At 46.2% G+C, this 20734-nt stretch overlaps 1 protein-coding gene across 1 annotated transcript in view; it reads left to right on the top strand.

The window, feature by feature from the left end:
* The window catches only part of SGSM2 (small G protein signaling modulator 2), a 129918-nt gene that overhangs the window by 10169 nt on the left and 99015 nt on the right, over nt 1–20734 (top strand). Inside the window, exon 2 of the mRNA XM_032779437.2 lies at nt 16629–16704. Coding sequence (XP_032635328.1) covers nt 16629–16704 — 76 coding nt within the window. The remainder of the gene's footprint in view (nt 1–16628; nt 16705–20734) is intronic.

Genomic DNA, 20734 nt, shown 5'->3' with positions numbered 1-20734 from the left:
AGAGCAACAGAGAGACAAAGACACACACCCAGAAATTCCCTCCCTGAGCTTTGAAAAATCCAGTTTCCTGATTGGTCCTCTGGTCAGGTGTTTGGTTACCCCTTTGCAGGTGAAATAGACATTAACCCTTAGCTATCTGTTTATGACAAAAGCATGTCGCTGATTTCTTTGTTTAGTGTACAAAAGTGATTATGTTTATATAAACTCATACACACACATACACTTATGAACAAAACCCACTATTTTGCCTGAAACTTCCTGGCTGTCTCTCTTTAAACCCAAAATCTAGACTATGTGGCAGCTGAACTGTAGTCATTGTTTTCACTGCAACGTCAGTGCCCAACCTGCGACGGTCATCGTACAACAGTGTCATCTGGAAATACACTGGGTCGTTTTGTGACATGAAAGTTAAAGCCATGGGCTCCATGCTGGTTTTCAAACACTGGCCATCCTTTGAGCTTCTTTCCCCACCTACTCACTCCCAATCAAACCACACCACGTAAGCAAACTTGCTCTGCTTGAGATGCGGTATTGATATATCACGAGGCACCTGGTCTCAGACTCAGGATTCTGCTGTACCGTTAACTTGCTGTCTGACCTTGGCCAAGTCACAATCTCTCTGTCCCTCGCTTTCCCCGTCTATGACAAGGGGTGGGAAGATAATGGTGATTAGCTGCTTTGTACAATACTTGGAACGTTACAGTGAAGCGTGGTGTTATACCAGCTTGCTCACATTTAACAGGAGGCGGCAAAGCGCACCAAATATTATATAAAAATAGGAATAATGTACTGATCCCCTTTGTAAACCGCCTTGAGATCTCCTGATGTGATGCACTGTACAGGAGCTAGGTGTCGTTACTACGTGAATCCCAGACAAAGGGCATGTCGGTGTATTGTGGGGGAGAGCACGATGTTAGTGATTTCGAGGCCAGTTCATTGTCTGCTGCGTGCAACTTTACTCTCCTGTAACATTCCTCAACTGGTCAAGTGCTTCAGTCACATGACCAAAGCTCAGAGAAAAGCAGCAGGCCCCACGTCTCCGGACATCTGGGTGGTGGGCAATGGAGGATGGTGTGGGCCCAGAACACCCTGTGCCCAGCAGAGTCTCTGAATTAAAACAAAAAGATCCTAGTTCAGACGTATTGAATTCAGGTTTCAGGGTAGCAGCCGTGTTAGTCTGTATCCGCAAAAAGAACAGGAGTACTTGTGGCACCTTAGAGCCTGTTCTTTTTGTGTGAATTCAATCCCAGCATGAAGTTGTAGAATCATAGAAATGTAGGGCTGGAAGGGGTCACCCAATCCAGCCCCCCTGCACTGAGGCAGGACCAGGTAAATCCAGATTGTCCCTGAGAGGCCATGGTCTAACCTGTTCTTAAAAACCTTCAGTAACAGGGATTCCACAATCTCCTTGGAAGCCCATTCCAGTGCTTACCTATTTTTAGCCCATTTGTACATGAGGACGGACAAAAATCTGCTCCTAAATCATCTAGGTGCTCTGAAAATTCCACCTATCATTTTTCTGTTTTGTTTTTTTTAAAGCCTTGTTTTTAATCCACTTAAGTTTATATTATTATTATAAGGGGGAAGCCGGTAGTGACCCTGTAGATGGGCTGCTGAACGCTTACTATTATAAAAGAATCTTGCAATATTTTTTTTAAAAAGCTCTACCACCTCCATTGTTTGCAGCCTATGAAATTCAGTGGGGGAGGGGGGGAAGCCTTTGGCTAGAGAAGTGCCTTTTCTTTGTCCCGAGAAATTCCATTTAGGTTTTGCTGAGAGAGAAACTCAAACAAATCACCGTGTCTATTCTCTGACTGCATTCCTTGAGAGAATTTTGGCTAAAGCCAGAAAACAGGATGAATCTTTCATGAAATTTGGGCAGGGGGAACAACCTCAAATATAGCTTTAATTCTGCCCCCTTGTGCTTATGTGTTATGGTCCAGTCGTTAATTACATTACCATACACTATTTTTTTCCCCAAAGGAACCCTGCTTCATTCAGTCACAGAATAGGTGCACAAGGGGGCAGAATTAAGGTGGCAAAGACAGCCTTAAATCTGGTGTTTTCTAGCTTTGGAATGCTCGACTTTGCAACCTAAATATTGTTTTTTGTGGGTACAATCATTAATTACACTCCGTGTAGAGGCTCCAACCAGAGCAGTGGCACTGAACATGCACCGAGTAAGAGACAGTCTCTCCCCTGAAGATTTCATAGTCTGCAGCGACAAAGGGTGAGAGGGGGAACAGACACACAGGGACGTAAAGTGAGGGTGTGTCTACACGGTGCTTTAATCCACCCCAGAAGGGTGTAAATTTTAGTTCACTAAACATTCCCTAGTGTATGTCAATGTCATTCCACAGGTTCACCTGGGAAATTTTAGTGCATGTCAGCAGGGTCTGCACGGGCCAATTAGCGTGCAACATCTTAGTGTGGATTAAAACTTACACCTCACTAAAGCATGTGCAGACAAGCGCTGACTTGCCCAAAGTCAAACCAGCCGGTCGGTGGTAGGGCCGGGAAGTGACTCCCGATCTCCTGGCACCCAGTCCAGTGGTCTTTTCACTAGATCGTGCTGCCTCTCAACAACAGTACAGATGCAGGATTTCCAACCTCACAGCCTCACTTCATGCAGCTTGCAGTATAACTGCTAATGCCTGACTGTTACATCACACATGTTGCTCTTGTATTCTCCTCTCCAGTCTTAAATAATGTGGTTACCCATCTCCATGGGGGCGTTCTTAAAGGCTGCTTCCCTTCACTCGCTCCTTAAAGCAGCGGTCAGTTTCCCATGGCGCATTATTTCCAAATCGCCTCAATCTTTAATGATCTTCTAATTTTATAATATTTTTTTCACTGCTTCTACTGACTTTATTGAAATTCAGTTCTCTTTCCAGGAATAAGTTGGTTAGAATTTGCACCAAGTGGCTTGAAATATATATATTTTTTTATTTCCCAAAAAACCTTTCAGTTGAAGCCTTTGGAAATGCTTAATAATGTGTTTACTTTTTTTTGCAGGTGTTTCCACTGGTAAAGAATTTATTTTGTTGACTTTAATAGAGAGAGACAGACAAGTAATATGTTTTGAAGATTTGACTCAGCTGGGCTTCATGCCGAGGCTGGCTATATGTCTGTGTTTCAAACATCTCTCTCTCTCTCTCTGCAGGAAAATCTATTGTGACAAGTAGGCTCATAAAGCAGGCTTTTTCCAGCTCTTTATTTCCTGCCTACTGAAATGGTGCTTTTGCCATTACTGTACTCGAACAAAGCTCTCGTTCTAGCTGGGAAACAGATATAAGAAGGATAACCTTAGCAGCTTTCATCCTGAAAGATCCCAAAACACTTCAGAAACTGGAATTGTTTTTCCTGCCACTGAAATGCAGCTGCTTCTTGGATGAACCATGGGTTCTGTTTTATATCATCCCGCAGCAGTGCCACGCAGCTCTTGAGCAGAGGAAATGAAGAAATGGTCCAACTGAAACTGATGGAGTATTCAGTAATTACCCTGCTGAAACTGACCAGGATGCTGGGGTAAATAAATGCCTCTTCTTGAAAGAAAAATGGTGTGGATTTTAGACAATAGCAAGGGACCAGAACCCCAGGTCTAGGTGTCCTCTCAAGCACCCCCAAAGCTGCTGTGTACTGTGATAGCCCTCTACCCTGGTGTGATGTATGGTGGGGAGTGTCCCCTACTGAATCAGCAAGCCCATTTCTTGCAGCACCTCAGCGATCTTCGGAGGCCTCTGAGCCGAGCACTAACCTGCTTGTAACTTGCCTAGTGTGAGTGGAGCTTCTGAGGCACTGCTCTTAGAAGCACGCTTGTCACAGCTGCGGGAAACAAGACCAGTAACTTTCTCGTATGCTGTGTTAATAGTCAGTCTTAGTGATACAAACACACGTGCAGGGTGCCACGCACCCTACTGGCACCAGGCCTGTTTATAGGGCTGCCAACAGTGCTAAGTAATTATCTAAGTAAGGCCCTGATCCAGACCCTTGCAACCTGGCCTGAAGCCAGTGGGTCCTGACTACAAACATTGGGTGGAGTTGGTATAAAAAGAACCGACTGGCCAGGTCACAGAAGGGACCGGGCGAGCTCTTTTCAGCTTTCACTCAGCAAGATACTGAAGCATATGCCAAACTTAGAGCACGTGGGTGGTCTGGTTGTCCTCAGTGGGCATCGTACTGGGTCACAGACTTGGCGCAAAGCAACACCCGCTGCCATGGCGTATCAGTCGGGATAGGCAATAATGCTGAGTGGGAGAGACCCGAATGCAGGACGAAAAGAGGAGAGGATTCAAAGGGGGAGAGAAAACAGCACAGAACATGGTGCAGAGGGTTTAAAATCCAGACTTCTGTTTCTGGGAGACAAAGCGGCAGATTAGCTATGTCTGACTTCCCCTAATGGTGGCCCTGATCCCGCAAACAGTTAGTCATGCCAGTGAGACCGTTCATGCACTCACATGTGAACATGCATGCAGAGTCCAGCCCTTAGAAGTCAAGGAACATCTACGCTTAGCAATTTTAAAGGTCTGTCAGATAGCGCCTCGTTGGTCAGTTTCACTTAGTAGTCTGGATCTTGTGCACTAGCAGGGGCTGGGATGGCTACCTTCTTTGCAGTTTTTTCCAGAGTTGTTTTGATGTTGGATTTAAAAGCAAAACCCAGGGCTGGTTTAGTAAACGCTTCTTTAAAACCATACTTTAGATCTGTGTTGAGTGTTCACTTACCTCTGAAGAACCTGGCCACTGCAGGAAGTAGCATATAGAGCTAGACAGAGGGTTAGATAGTGGGGTGTATTAGAGCGATGATGCATCATAATAATAATACAGGGCACTCACACACACATTTCATCCAGGAATCTAAACTCCCTATTCAGAGGTGAGTGCTAATATTCCTGTTACAGAGCATCTGTGTAATATTTTTCACCCCTGGATTACAAAGTACTATACTCAAGCAGGAAAGTTATGAGCATCCTCGTTATCTACTAGCTGGTGAAACTGATGCATAAAGAGTTTAGGTGACTTGCCCAAGGGCGAACCATAAGTCAGTGGCAGATGTGGAAAGGGAACCCAGGTCTCCTGACTTCTAGTCCTGGGCTCTATTTGCTGAGCCATGCTACCCCCTTGTAACAGGAAGTAACATTTCCATTTTGTGAATGGGGAAATGGAGGCACGAGGACTGAGTGCCTCAACTCCCCTTGATTTAGCTGCTGTTGTGGGTGCTCAGCCTTGGAATGATCTGCCTGCAGTGACCCTCTGAGTCAGTAGCAGTCACAGGAAGCCAAAGCTGTCATTGCCGGTGCCTGGTCCCTTTCTGCTGTCATCACTGCAGTCCGTCAGCGCTAGCAAACGTTACCATGGTGAGGTTAAAGCATTATCCCTGATTTACAGAGGAGGAACTGAGAGATGAAGTGACCTGCTCAGGGTCGCACAGGATATATCTGCACTGCACACGCTGACTCACTTTGAGTCCAGGCTCCCTCTTCTGTCCTCACGTACATCAGTCTGACTCGACTCGGCCAGCACTCAGGGCCAGGCTTGTGGGACCATGCTGTGGAGGTGGGTCAGAGCCCAAGACCTGCTGTGACTGGTCCAAGCCCTGTCATTTTGCAGTGTGGACCCAGCTCAAGCCCCAGACCCGAGTCAGGAAGTCTGCCTAGTATGGGCTTGGAAACACCCAGTCCACCGTCCTGGATCCCACAGACCTGGGTTTATAATGCACTATAGACATACCCCCAGGGCATCTGTCGTCGTGCCAGGAATCAAACCCAAATCTCTTGCTGCTCAGTCCGATGCCGTAAACCAGGGGTTCAAAAACTTTTTTTTACTGGGCTCCCCCTTTGAAAATATTTCCGGCTGTGACCACCTGTGTGATAGCAAATGTCTGTACATACTCATAGGGACATACTCCTGGTATTTCCACCCTGACTTCTGCACTGCTGCTGGCGGCGCTAGCTTCAGAGCTGGGCGGCGCTGCCTTCAGAGCTGGGCAGCTGGAGAGTGGCGGCTGCTGGCCGGGAGCCCAGCTATCGGGAGAAAGGGGCTAATGTTTCTGGTAACAAGACTAACTTAGTTTGCCCAGATTTTCTGCGCATGGGTGTCCGTACAGGGTTTAGGTGTGAAAAGCCTGATTTCAAGCTGCCTTTCCTGAGCAGACAGCATGGCAGAGGACCGAAGAATTCCCTATCTAGAAATGTTCTCCAATTTCTAGCATTTTAAAAAAAACCAACCACACTGTTTCATCAGATTACAGAGAAGAGATTTTCTTGGTTCCCTGCCCCTGGAGCTTCTGGGAATTATGTGGCGACCACGAATGATGTATTCCAGCTTCTGACATTTAACGTCTGCTTTTCATGCCCTGAAAGCAATTCCTATTAAGGTTCACAATCTCCCCAGAACATTTGTGAGGCTCTCTCTGCATTTAAATCGCTGTTGTGAGTAGAGGTTCGTGTATGTTGCAGATGGCCTTCTGCAGCGATATGCAATTATTTTCTCAGACCTCTGACCTGAGGAGAGATTGCCGTGTGCTTTTAATACAGGTAATCAAAGGGGAATCAAAATGTTTGGGTGTATTTTATTGGTGGGTCAGTTCAGAGGGAAGTCAGACAGTTCTCACCTGATTATTGGAAGCGGACTGGGAATCAGGAGATCTGGGCTGAGTTCTGCCACAGACACTCTGTGGTATCCTATGCAAGTCACTTAGTTGCTCTGTGCCTCTGTTTCCACATTTGCAAAATGGGAAGAACCACCATTCCTTTCTCCCACCCTCTGCCTATTTAGCGTGTACGTTCTTTGGGGTCTTCTACAACGTGCATGCGTGTGTACAGCCTTTAGCAAAATGGTGCCCCCGTCTTGGCTGACACTTTTTGGTAGTGCTGCAAAAAGAGTAATTGAGAAAAAGAACTGAAGAAAGTCAACGGCAAATAAAGGCTTCTCCAAGTAATGACCTGCTTTGCTCCATGTTTAGATCAGTGAAGTGCACTTGGTACTAAATCTGCCTCCTTTTAAATACTCAGAGTCTTATTTCAGACACTACAACATCAGCCCTGCATGATGTGGCTCGAATTTCCCATAAATGTGCCCACTGGTACAGCACATGCTGTAAGTCACACGGGGCTCTCAAGGGGGCATAATGGCAAGATATTGGTTAATGACGTTATTGGTGATGCTTGGATTTATTACCATCGTTGGGGTTTATAAAAATATTGGCGGAGAAGATTGTACACTAGGAGTTGGGCCTCCGGGGCTCCGGTCTCACCTTTGTTATGCTTCATTTGTGAGCTTGAGGTAGCCACTTAGCCTCTCTGGGCCTCACTTTCCTTTTCCATAAAATGGGGATAATGACGCTGCCAGACAGAGACAGCCCATGCCTGCCAATAGTGGGGTGCCAGAGTGAGAGCAGCCGGCTTCAGCAGTGCACTGAGCATGGTTGTTTTCCGCCCTCCCTCTGTGTTTGCTGACACAGGCTTTGGCCCAGTATAATCTACTGCTGAAAAGCACCATCGGAGAGCTAGGTATTTTTAATTACTATTTGTGGTGTTCCCTCTAATTTTTCCCACCCATGTGTGGAATGAATTTTGTTATGTGCACCCCTCCATATTGGTGCACATAACAAAATGCATGTGATGGGGGTGGGGTCAAAGGGTTCGGAATGTGGAAGGGGGCTCAGGGCTTGGGCTGTGGGGGGATGAGGCTCTGCGGATGAGAGGTTTGGGGTGCGGGAGGGGGCTCACTGCTGGGGCAGAGGGTTGGGGTACCGGGGCATGCAGGCTCTGGGGTGGGGCCAGGGTGGGGATGAGCGGTTTGGAGTGTGGGAGGGGGCTGGGGCAGAGGCAGAGGGTTGGGGTGAGAGGGGGTGCAGGCTCTGGGGTGGGGCCAGGGATGAGAGGTTTAGGGTGCAGGCTGCCCTGGGGCTGTGGTGAAGAGAGAGGACTGCCCCCAGCCCTCTCTCACCACAGCAGCTCGGAGCCGGGCTGAGGGAGGGGCACCTCTCACCCCGGCCGGCCGTGGCAGGTCCCATTCTAGGGCCAGGCCGAGGGAGGGGCACCTCTCCCCGTCGCTTTGGTATTGAAAGCTCTTTAGGGCGGGGGCGGAGGCAGAGGCTTTTCAGTGCATGCCGTGCATGGCACTGTCCGCTGATTGGGACCTCTGCGTGTAACACCCATTCAAATAATCAAATTACTACTGTTCCCTTCTCCCACTAAATGATCTGGGATCCCTCCTTTCTTAAAACTCCCTGATTCATTCTATTCTTCCCCCTTTTTTCTTGTCCACCTTGAGGTGTATTGACACTTGCTCTGATGAGTCCTCTCTTTGTCTAATGCCCATCTCTTTCCTACAGTATTTAACCTAATAGAAAGTGGCTTGATTTCTCCATCTTCCCTGGCTCTTGCTCATCTCCTAAAACCATGACTCGGCCTCTGTGGCTATCACTTTCAGAGTGGGGAGACTGAAGAATGCAGCTTAATACGTTTTATGGTCCGATCTGTCATTGTAAAGCTAACCAGGGGTTGAAATGAAAACCTTCGCTACCCTGTTTCCTAAGCGAGGGGTTGCTGGGAAACCGAAATGTAGCAATCTCCTTTATATTCAGCATCTAATACTAATTGTTTCTGGCTGTTACATCTCCTGGGGGAATCTTCAGAGCGGCAGGGCCTGTCTCCGGGGACCTTTTGTAAGGGAGTTTGTATTGTTTTGAGCACTCATGCAAAAATATACCCCTATCATCATCCTGAAAGTCAGTTGCACTTACAGGACCCTTTTCATCTTCACAGCCACATCTGATCAAACACAATCAGCTGTGTTCTTTGGTTTTCCATTGCCACTGAAACTCTCCTTTTGAAGGAAATGCAGTGGCAGAAAATTGGGGATACAAAAAATTACTTAAAGATCCAGAAAGTGGAATCTGCACTGGCACAACCTGAGTCCTGGTTGCCCTGGAGGGGCTTGTCTACAAAAGAAGATAAAAGCCTACTATAGCTAACAGTTTAACAATGCCTGTGGATAGGTAGTGGTGTCTCGTTCTGTAGTGCCTAAGAGCCCTCATCATGGACCAGGTCTCTGTGGCGCTAAGCGCTGTATGAATACAGAGCAAAATGATCGTCCCTGCTCCAAAGAGCTTACAATTGGAATTTTCTTCAGGGCTTCAACCCAGGATTGCCTGCCATAGTTGCTTGAGCTAAAGGTCTCGGTCCATTTGCTTGAAGACTCTTAAATCACTTTACGTAGACCAGCCTCTATGCGGGGACAGAGAACCACCTTGGAATGGTGCGGGTTGCACCAGCGAATGGAGTTATGCCTCTAGTATAATCAGCCGGTGCGCATGCTTTTGGCTCTGGAGGCCCTGGGGACCGCCGCTACTGCCAGCTAGAGCTTGGGGTTATTATATAAAACCCAGGTTAAATATTCCTCTGAAACTGTTTTCTCCCTAGGGTGATATAAGTTCTAGATTATAAGAGCTCTGGTCTATGATTGATCCCCAGGAGCAGGCACTGCTGTGCTACAAACAATGACAGAATGCGGATTACTGAACACAGGGCTTCAAAAATGTTTGAGAGAGTCAGCTGGGCAAATACAGGTTTATCTACTGGTAATTCATGCAGGGTGCTGCACCCATGAGAACTCTAAGGAAGTCGATCAAGAGTCCTTTCTCCCTTGCATTAATCCTCAATCTGTTTTAGGGACTTAATATCTCAGCACCTTATGGTCTTTAATGTATTTGTCCTCACAAAACCCCAGTGAGATTGAGCAGTGCTGTTATCCCCATTGCAGATGGGGAAATGAGGCACATGGAAATTAAGTGATTTGCCCAAGGTCACACAGCAAGTCTGTGGCAGAGCAGGGAATCGAACCTGTGTCTCGCTCCGTATTTGCGGTTCCGAATCAGCAGCCTGACTTTCAGAGGTGCTGAGCGCCTGCAGCTCTGCTTCACAGCAGTGTCACTTGTAGATATATGGCTCCTCTGTAGATCAGGCCTGTTTTTGAGGTGCTTAAGAGATTTAGAGAACATTGCTCACCCACAGAGCTCAAACCGTTTCACCGAAGGGAGGTCAGTATCATTATTCTCATTTTACAGATGGGGGGAACCTGAGGCAGAGAGGCGCCATCATTTGCCCAAGGTCAATGGCAAAGCTGGAATAGGACTCCAGTCTCCTGACTCCTTACCCAGGGCCAGCTTGGCTGGAGCGTCGTTAGCTGGCCTTTGGCTTCAGGTGGAAATTGAATAGACAAAGCAACGTTGTTGGCCTGGCCTTTTCGCTTCCACCTAGCTTGGTCCTGCTTAGTCACTCTTATCCAGATGGTCTCAATCTGGCACTTCACGAAGGGGACAAGTTAGGGATACGTTTTGTTGTTTTTCCTTCCGAGGCAGACGCAAATCAAGCTTGTAAGTCAACAGTGGTGTAAATACAACGCAGGAGAGGCTAAACCTGTTCAAGTAAACAGGTTCAAGTGCTGCATTACAGAGTCCACTCTCAGAGCCGGGGGCCTTCTCTCGCAACGGCTTCCCCTTTTGACTACGTCTCAATCCGCTACTTCCCATGCTGCTTCTTACTCATCCAAAGGCCCCATCTAAAAGGGTGGGATAGTGATCACACACGGTCCTATGGGTCTGTCCCTTCTTGCCAAGCCCCAGCATTCAATACATCACAAGGCTGGCATACAAATCATGAGAGAGAAATAAATAAATAGGAGAGATTGATAAGACTGGGACTTTTCAGCTTGGAAAAGAGACGACTAAGGGGGGAATGTGATAGGGGACTGTAAAATCGTGACTGGTGTGGAGAAAATAAATAAGGAAGTTTTATTTACTCTTCATAACACAAGATCTAAGGGTCACCAAATGAAATTAATAGGCAGCAGATTTAAACCAACAAAAGGAAGTATTTTTTTTCACACATCACACAGTCAACCTGTGGAACCCCTGACCAGAGGATGTTTTGAAGGGCAAGACTATAACAGGGTTCAAAAAAGAACTAGATAAGTTCATGGAGGTGAGGTCCATCAATGGCTATTAGCCAGGATGGGCAGGGATGGTGTCCCTAGCCTCTGTTTGCCAGAAGCTGAGAATTGGCGACAGAGGATGGATCACTTGATGATTCCCTGTTCTGTTCATTCCCTCTGGGGCACCTGGCATTGGCCACTGTTTGAAGACAGGATACTGGGCTAGATGGACCTTTGGTCTGACCCAGTATGGCTGCTCTTATGAAATGCTGCTGATTGGGCTGGTGACTAATCACTCATCTGCTTTCATCGGCAGCCCCATGTGATGGTTTTATTTCAGCGGAGGGAGAAGGAGAGTGTATGCTCATCTCTTTTTAGTAGCAGCCCTAGATTCCAACACACTGGGTAGGAAAATTATTTCTGGGTTAAAAAAGATACTACTCCAGTGTGTGGGTTGGGAAGGGGGTGATGGGTGGTTAAGTCTTCTACCACAGTGGGCCCACCTTTTTTGTGATGAAATCTGTCTTGGCTTTATTTGGGGGGTGGGTCTTTGCTCATTAATTACAGTTCAGAAAGGAGCAAAACCAGTAGTTACTGGGGATGTGCCTCTAGAACAGGCCTAACCGAGCCAGCACTCTGCATCGTTGGGGGGATTGAGTTTGTGCGTGATAAATGAGTTTAACAAGGCAGATGTGCTTCAGCCGGCAGTGGTAGGTTGAGGAAGCCGTTGTGGGTTAGATAGGAAAGCAGATGGAATTATAGGTAATTGCAGCGTCTCCTCGGCGAACCTACTTTCGTGGCACATTGTCAGTTTTCTCCCTCACCCCTTATTTTCAGAGGTCTGAATTTACATTGCTGAATTCCCTCTGGAGCATAACAGGACGGCTCTTGAGCTGGAAAGAAATATAGTATCTAAACAATTCTTAAGCTAACAGTCAGCAGCACACTTTTGCATGCATTAGTATTTGTGTTACAGCAGTGTCTAGAGACCCTGCCATAGTCCTATTTTTCTAGGCACTGTACACACACACACACACACACACACACACACACACACACACACACAGCCCCTGTTCAATCAAAATAAATATTGATAATACATAGCCCTTTTATACTAATATCAAAACAATGCATGAACCACCTCTTCTCATTTTGCACAGGGCTACACGGCTGGTCAGAGAAGTTAAGTGATGTGCCCAAGGGCACGCAGCATATCCTGTGGCAGAGCCAGGAACCAGCCTAGGATTCCTGATTCCTGAGCACAATGTTCCCACTGCTTCCCCTTGCTGCATGCTGTTGTCTCCAGCTTTCGCTTTCCCCTTTCCTTTGAATTGGCGTTGGTGCTTTGACTGGTTTGTGTTGTGTCCCTTCAATGAGCACTGTTAGAATCTCTGAGATTTCTCCTTCTCATTTGCCGTCACCATCTGTGCCCTTTATTTTGGATCCCGGAACTGTTTGGCTACAGGCATCTCCTGCCTATTGAACGCCATGTCCATTGGTTAAGGCACCAGCCTGGAACTCAGGAGACCAGGGTTCAAGTCTCTGCCCTGCTACAGACTGTGTGACACCTTGGTCAAGTCACTTAGCCTTTCTCTGCTTCAGCTCCCCACATAGCACTTCCTGCCTCACAAGGATGTTGTGAGGATAAATAAATTAAAGATTGCGAGGCACTCTGATGCTATAGTGATAAGGGGTAGAGGAGTACCTTAGAGAGAGAGAATGAGACAGGCATCATTTTGAAGACAGAAAAAATGCCTAGCTTCCCAAAGGGTCAAGAATCCATGGAAGTTAGGAACCTCAATACATTTGAGATTCTGGGCCTAAATTGCTTGCAAATGGCAATGAGATCTGCTTCGTCCACCTGTCTAGTTAGATATTCTTTCTGTGTTGTTCAGAGTAGGTAACCAGCTCTGATCTTGTTGGATTTGGGATTATTTTTGTCTTCGTGCTGAGCACATGAGTAGGTGCTATAAACCCAGAAAAAGTCCTTGCTCCAAAGAGATTATGCTCTCCAAAACACATGTTGGATTAAGGAAGGTGCTTCGTAGCTTGTCCATCCTCTGGGGTTGGGGCCGTCTTTTTGGTGTGTACTTGTACCGTGCCTAGCACAATGGGGTCTGAGTCCATTGCTGGGACTCCTTGGCACTACCACAGTACAGCTAACGATGATAAATCTATAGATGCTAATCCTCTGGTGTATGCTACATCACCTCTGCATTTTATAAGCCCAGCGCTCAGGAACCTCCCAGTACCTAGCTGACCTGCATTTCTCTTCCTCCTCTCAAACCTTCTCCCCCCACCCCCCCCAAGATACCCCTACCCAGTGCAGACAAAATGTTCTTTCCTGGTAGAACCCGGCTCCTCCAGGCAGGAGGTCAATTTAATCTGTTGTAAAATTAGTCTGACATTCCCGCCAAGAACAAGCCTCACACCAAAGCTGAGTTTAATTTTTTCTTGACCCAGGAGTGATCTTTTTCCCTCCAAAGCTGAGATGCTGACCTTGAGCTGTGTTAATGGCTGCTCCTCTCCTGCCATGGTTAACAGATTATTCCTCACTCACAGAGGGGAGGACAGGAGCATGTTGTGTTCTCTGCGTAGCTTATTTGCTGGAAAGTTTTGCAGTGCTGGAAACAAACTTCTGTTGTAGAAGTAACAGCGCCTCTATACTGGCTTCCCGTAGCATGTTGTTTATCAGTGGTATTGTGGTAGTATTTAGTAGCCCCAGTCAGGGACCAGAACCCCATTGTGCTAGGTGCTGTACAAATTCATAACAAAGAGCTAGTCCTTGCCCCAATCTGGGAAAGGGGGGAGGCTTGGCTGACCTGGAGTTCCAGGAATAGACGGACACCTGTGGTATTGTGTATGGCTTTGAGATACGGTGAGAAAGGGAGGGACAGAATCACACAAACAGCAAAAGCTGAGTGTTTTGCAGACTCTGAAAACAGGAGTTTGAGTTGGTTGCCAGGATGCTGAGCGGAACAGCACCTCTTCCTTGGGTCTGAAAATCCAGGTTTCCGATCCCTGGTGACATCAGGTTTTTCTGACCTGAAATCTTCCTCTTTTTATTACTGGCATTTAAGCGAGCTAACATATGTTCCGGCAGACATGAAGGTCTATCATTAAACCATTTCATCCCTTTCCACCGCTGAGCAATAATGGCAGATAAGTGGTTTTATGACTCTTTGAATATGTGGAAGGTGATTGCACCTCCTAGAAGTGAAGTGAGATGTACTTAAGAGGAAATTATGGGTTGCTGCCTGGCTGTTAAGGGGAGGAATTGTTCACATGGGGATAGAAGCATAAGTATGTGTAAAGTAGAAGGAATACATAAATAAAAGCGACCGGGGTATAATATTAAAGGCGCTGACAGGAGGTGGTCTTGCCCATTTAACTCTCCCATATGGCTGTTTACGCTGAAAAAGGATGGTGCTGTGGTTAATGCATTAGACTAGGACTCGGGAGTTCTGGGTTGAATTCTGTGGCAGACTCCCCGCATGGCCTCGAGCAATCGCTGAATCACCGGGAGCCTCAGTTCCTCTTCTCTAAAATGGAGATGATGGTAATGCTTTCTTCCACTGTTCATCTTCTCTGTTGAGATTGGAAGATCTTTGGGGCAGGGACTGTCAGCTACTCTGTGTTTCCACAGCACAAAGGGGCCCTAGTTTCCGTGCCAGCCTCCAGGTGCTACCCTAGTGCAAGCAATAAGACTACACGGCACTATAGCAACACGTAAACAAGTTTTCCATTCCATATGTTTCCCTTTGTCAGTATATAGTAATACTTAGCTCTCATATATAGAGCTTTCCATGCACAGACCTCAAAGCACGTTACAAAAGAGGGACTTCTCTACAGAGGGGGAAACTGAGGCATGAGGAGGGACTTGCCCAAGCTCACCCAGCAGGCTAATGAGAATAGAACCCAGGTGTCCTTAGTCCCAGTCTAGTGCTCTATCCACTAGGCCCTGCTGCCTCCCTTGTATGTATACACGTAAGATTTTATGTATGTATGTAGCCATGAACAAATGTTACCCTGCTTTATCACTTTATTTCAAACTCCCTGCATTTAGAACGAAATCTTCTCCTGAATCTGTTTTTAACAGATCTGGAGGAAAGAATTTCAAAGCAGCATGTGTGAGTGTTTGCTTTGCAGCACCTGTTTTTGGTTTTTTTTTTTGTTTGTTTTTTCTGAATCTGTGGGAGCTGCACAGTTAAAACCCTGCATGCCTCCCTTGAAAATAGACTTGCTTCTGTCGATTCAACCCACCTGCAAAGAGATCTGGTGTCAGGAAGCATTTGTCTGAACTGTTGCTACGAAATGTCACTACCTCGCACCCTCACCGTAAGCCATTTGCAATCAGCCTGATCTTGGGTTTTTCTCTCTGCCTAATTCGCTTGAAAGGTCACTGGAAACCTCTCTGAGGATGCTTGTCTCATTATAGCACTGGGAGAGTCTGTGGGTTTGAAAAACAGCAGAATGCGCCCAGTGGAGAGAAACAAGGGTAGAATTATCTCATTTAATGGACTGAAGTAGCTATGCACAGGAAGGCAAATGTATGTGTCATTCCAAAGGGTTTGTGCAGTACATTGAAACTTGCATTAAGGACTTTACCTTCCGAGGGACCCACTGGACACTTTAAAGTGTGTTTCTCCTCTTCAGCAAGGATTGATACAAACAGAATCATGAGTCCCGTGTTGGTCTCTCAGTGGCTTCCCTAAGGAATGTGATTATTTAAAAAAAAAAAAAAGTCTCTTCTAACTTTGCAGCTCTGCTAACTCAACCTGGGATCTGAGAGTCAAGCTGAGTCCTTTTCTTCTTCATACGTTGTCTGTTGTAATAAAGGCTCCAGAGGCCAAGCACTGCTCTCAATTGCATCTCTGCTACTTCATTGTTTGCAGATAGAGCTCTTGGCAACACCTGCTTTTGGTGGGTTTGCACAGCTGTCCGTGCCTGGAGCTTGGTAAACACAAGAGGGAGTGGAGTCCAGCATAGACCTGTCCCCTCAGTGAGTTGTCAAGCTGTGGCTGAGCAGGGAGCTTAACCTGGGTTCCCAACGCCAAGGCTAGTCCTAGCCACTGGGCCATCCTTCTTCTGTATTCCTTTGAGGAGCAGGAGCACAGGAGATCAGTGTGGGTTGTTAACCCTTAGTGTCCCAGTCACTGCTAATGGTCTTCTGACTGCCAGCAAGCCACAGAAGCAGCCACCATTGTATCTAATACAAATATGCTGCTAGCCGATGTCTTCATGTAGCGTGATGGTATAGTAAGAAGCTGCTCATTGGCCTGCGTTCCTGTCATTCACTAACCTAAGGAGCCAGGCTGAAGATAGTGTTTAGTTCCATGGTGCAGTAATACCACCGAGGAACCGTATTCCGTAGTCTAAGTTGGTTATATCCACAACACCTCTGCAGGATCACACCTGGCTTCTTAGTCTGTCCTGCCTCCTACCTCGCTGCTTGCTGCTGATATGTAGCCAGGGTGGTGCATTTCAAGGCATTTCAGTTGTACTGGGGCATAGAAATGAACCCTGGAGTGATGAGTGGAGTAACAAAAGCACAAACAATTCAGGTAAACATAAAGGTCTGAATTTGGAGGGGAGCAAAAGGGGAAATTATCTGCCTCAGACTCTCCTTCCACAGAGCTGATGGAACTGACATGTAAAATCTTCCTATCAACATGCTTTGTCTTTTCTTTCAGGTAAAACAGATAATGGAAGAAGCTGTCACCAGGAAATTTGTGCATGAAGACAGCAGTCACATCATCGCCTTATGTGGTAAATAATCCATTTGCAAACTGGTGCAGCTAACCGGTTGTCTTTCTTCCTAATTTCCTTATAAAATCAATGTTTGTTCCCTGGTGAGTGTAAGTGCACCACGGTTGCATTGCGAAAGCAGAGATCTGAAAGTTACAGAAATTAGGAAATTCAGAATTCAGCCCCTTCCTCCACCCAGCTACCTCACATTTAGCTCCTTTTATGTTCTCATGACAATGATCACATATCCCGGTATCTGAGAGGTGGCGTGGTCCAGTGCATGGGGCTCTGAGGTTGGACTGAGAAAAATCTTCATTCTATTCCCACCGCAAGTCACTTCTCTCTCTCTCTCTTTCCGCTATCCCCTCATCCTTTGTCTGAGTTGTCTATTTAGATTGTAAACTCTTGGTGGCAGAGGTGATCTCTTCACTGTACGTTTGTACTGTGCCTAGCACAGTGAGGCCCACAATAATCAGAGCATTCCTGGGGGCGGCAGTGTGGGTTAGTGGGCTGAGCAGAGGTCTGGGAACAGGAAATAATTCTTGGACAAGTCATTTAACCTATGTGTGCTAGTTTCTCCATCATTAAAATCGGGATAGCCACCTCCCCTTCATATGACTGCTATGAAGACGGCCTGCTTGTTCAGCGCTTTGAGAGTACGAAATGCTAGATGTGGGCTAAATATTGTTTGTAAGCAGCCTAGCTTTCTTAGAAGTAGGCTGTAAAGAGAGTTTAGTAGGTGCCTTGAAAAATGACCCTCTGGGTTTTGAGAGATTGGGATAGCTAGGGAGTTGTATCTGTACTAATAACCAGGACTCTTACAGCTTTGTCCTGGGTGATATTTTTGCACCTGTGAGATTTGGCTGTCCATTTTCCATCCATTTCCAGGGTGTTCAAATCTCCTGGGCAGCTTTGAAAATTTCACTCGTGGCCTTTTGTATATGTAATGCAGTTGTCCTCATCTAAAGGTGACACACAATAGTATGCATCAAGCCACATGCTTCAGGTCACAGAGCTCTCTAATTGGAAGGGTGCATTGATTTCTCCATCTAAAGTTCCTCCTTCAGAAGACTCATTCCTCTTTGCATTGCTAACATTGATTTTCCCGGCAAAACTGACTAACTTAATGAATAGGTAGCCTGGGCTGGGTGAAAACACTTTAATTACCACCTTTGACTGCTCTTTGCCATCTTGCACCGTCCCTCATGAACACAGCACACATGTGCATAATTAAAAATGGAACCATGAAACCTAATCAAGGCTCCCACGGAGTAATTCTAATACCTTCTCATTTAGAGTTCCTCTGGGTCAAATTAAGCCTTGTCATAACACTGTTGATTCTAGCTGTGTTATAGCCAAGATGCATTTGAAAAGTTAACTTTTTACAAGAGGTGGTGGAAGGTGAGAGATTTCCGTTCAGAATTGTGCACGGCGAGGGTGTCAGCCTCCCTTTCCTGTGTTACAGACCCAAACATAACGGCGTTAAGCTAGTTCCTGAAAACCAGAAAGAGATACTGACCATAGCTGCAATTATATCCGAGCTGAGTAAAGTGCTAGTCAACAAAGAGGTGTCAGTATTGGCAAGCAAGTTGAGATACTTAAAATTCTTTGACGCACTTGGGAGTATCAAAGTTCAGCGTGGAGGGGCGATCACCCTCTGTGATCCTCCCGCTGCAGGAAAGGGTCCGATTCAGCCACCTGTATTCCCAATAAGAAGTACCTTCATCCATAAGTAGTTCCACTGGCTTCACTGGCACTATTTGAGGAATAAGGTGCTATTTGATATGAGTTAGGATGGCAGAGTCTTGCCCAAAATGCCTTTCCAAAGGGTGTGGTCTTTCAAGAATAGAAATCGTAAAAATCAGGTAGGGTTTTTGATGCCTACGCCATCCATTTGGTTACAGGATGTTTCAAATCTTCTTTGGCACATTTTACTTTCCACGGCAGTGTTAGCCAAGTGCAGTATTATATACATGACGTATCTGTGCAGCTGGTCATGGTCGAAGGCAGACACTTAGACACATGCTTTGTCCCATTGGAGATTCTTCCTCAAGAACATAAAAACAGCCATACTGGGTCAGGCCTATGCTCCATCTAGTCCAGTATCCTGTCCTCTGACTTTGGCCAATACCAGATAATTCAGAGGGAATGAACAGAGCAGGGCAGTTATCGAGTGATCCATCCCCTGTCGTCCAGTCCCAGCTTCTGGCAGTTAGAGGTTATGGGGCACCCAGAGCATCTTGGCTAATAGTTATTGATGGAATATGCTCCATGAACTTGTCCTCTATTCCTGAGACTTAAAGGCAAGAGTTTACAATAAAAAAATAGTTTAACATAATCAGGAAAACTCCTCAGCATAATGACCATCTCACTCCTATGGGTATGGATGGCAGTCTTCCCAAAGGCATCTGAGCAGAGGGGGAGAAAGCTGTAGTTAAACCCTGTGTGTAACAAGGGCCAGGAAAAACTCCTGCCTCCTCAGCAGAGATGTCAAAGTTTGAATGAGTACTGAGATAAAACTGCCCTCTCGTCTCTGGAGAGTGGTTGCTTCGGGTTTGGGTTGAGGTCCATGCCTGTGGCAGTGGGGTGAAACTTACACTGCCTGTGCTGGTGGATAAATAGAACTGCATGGCCAGCTTCTCAAAAGAGCTCAACTCCTGTTGAGAAGATGAGTTGTGGGGTGATAAACTCTAGTCCCTTCATTTAGGAGGCTAAAATGGGTGCTGTTGCTGGGGTCTTTTGAATATCCAGCCCACACTTGCAAAAATCTGGCACTATTCACCAGTATTGGATACATCCTCTGCCCCAGACCCGCACCCCACTACACTGACCACACTTTGCTGGGAATTAAAACTTATTTAAATTGCAAAGGGATGTCTGCCCATAAATCCTTGCCTCCCCTCTACTGATACTTGAAATACTCTTTGACGTGCGATCAGCTTTAGCCGTGGGAGATACTTGCTAGCCTATGGAGATTATCCATCTAAATTCCTCTCTCAGATTTCATGGCACTCAGGTCCTGTGGCTAAAAATATCTAACCAAGTATTGGGAGTGGGGCAGAGGTTCAAATAGTGGAAGCTGAAGCTGGCTTTAAAAGCCCATGGCGTTGTTTGAAGAAATAACTGTTGAGGGCAGATCTTGAATGCAGAATGCTAAGGATCACAATTTCTTTTCACTTTCAGCTTCATGTCTGGAAAGCAAGATTCTCATTCCCACTTTCACTTTTGTGCCTGCCCATTAACATATGAGAGAGGGTGATTCTCCTCTGCAAACGTGGCTTCTTGGGGTGTCTATGGTTTTTGTGTGCCAAGGATAAATTTGCTCAAGTTTCAGGTAACAGATGTATACATTTCCAGACCTGCAGATGCAGCATGGGACTGATTTTTTTTTTCCCTCCCCCTCGAGGCACCTAAAGGGAGTTGAGTGCCCAGTTTCAATTGGATTTCATTGGAAATTGTACAACAAAATTCCATAAGACGACTAAAAATCCCAGCCATAGAATTGGCATGTTAAATGCTGCCCTAAATCCACTGTGAGGCGTTGTGAGGATTTATCAGTTGAGATTAAGTTAGCAAAATGAATTCAATCTCGTATTGGATTTAGGTAAATAGAGATGGTGAGAGCTTTGCAGCTCTGTGTACATGGCCTCTCAGATCCCCCTTGCTTATAGTGACTTCATTCATTTCAGTCACAGAGGGCCTACGTTTCACACACAGTGAGGGTCCCCTGGCTTTTCTTGTTGAAAATGACTTCCGTTGGAAATTCTCTGTGATGGCAAATTCATGATTAAGTGATGAAAACTACGGGAAGGAATCCTACAATGTCCGTCATGAATAATAGGTGTATCCCTCTAATTTGGGGTCTTTATCATACATTGTGTCCCCCGTTCAGGATGTAGCGATATGAGTGAATGGGATACAGTGTTTGTGTTGCATATATTATTCCTCATAATAACTATATGTTTATACTATATTAATAGGAAGGATAGCCCAGTTGTTGGGGAACTAGCCTGGGACTTGGAAAACCTAGGTTCAAATCCCTGTTCTGCCA

Source organism: Chelonoidis abingdonii, chromosome 20 (genome assembly GCF_003597395.2).
Source record: "Chelonoidis abingdonii isolate Lonesome George chromosome 20, CheloAbing_2.0, whole genome shotgun sequence".
In the NCBI taxonomy this organism is placed as follows: Eukaryota; Metazoa; Chordata; order Testudines; family Testudinidae; genus Chelonoidis; species Chelonoidis abingdonii.
Note: the sequence above shows the minus strand (reverse complement) of the source record. Positions and strands in the feature narration are given on the sequence as shown.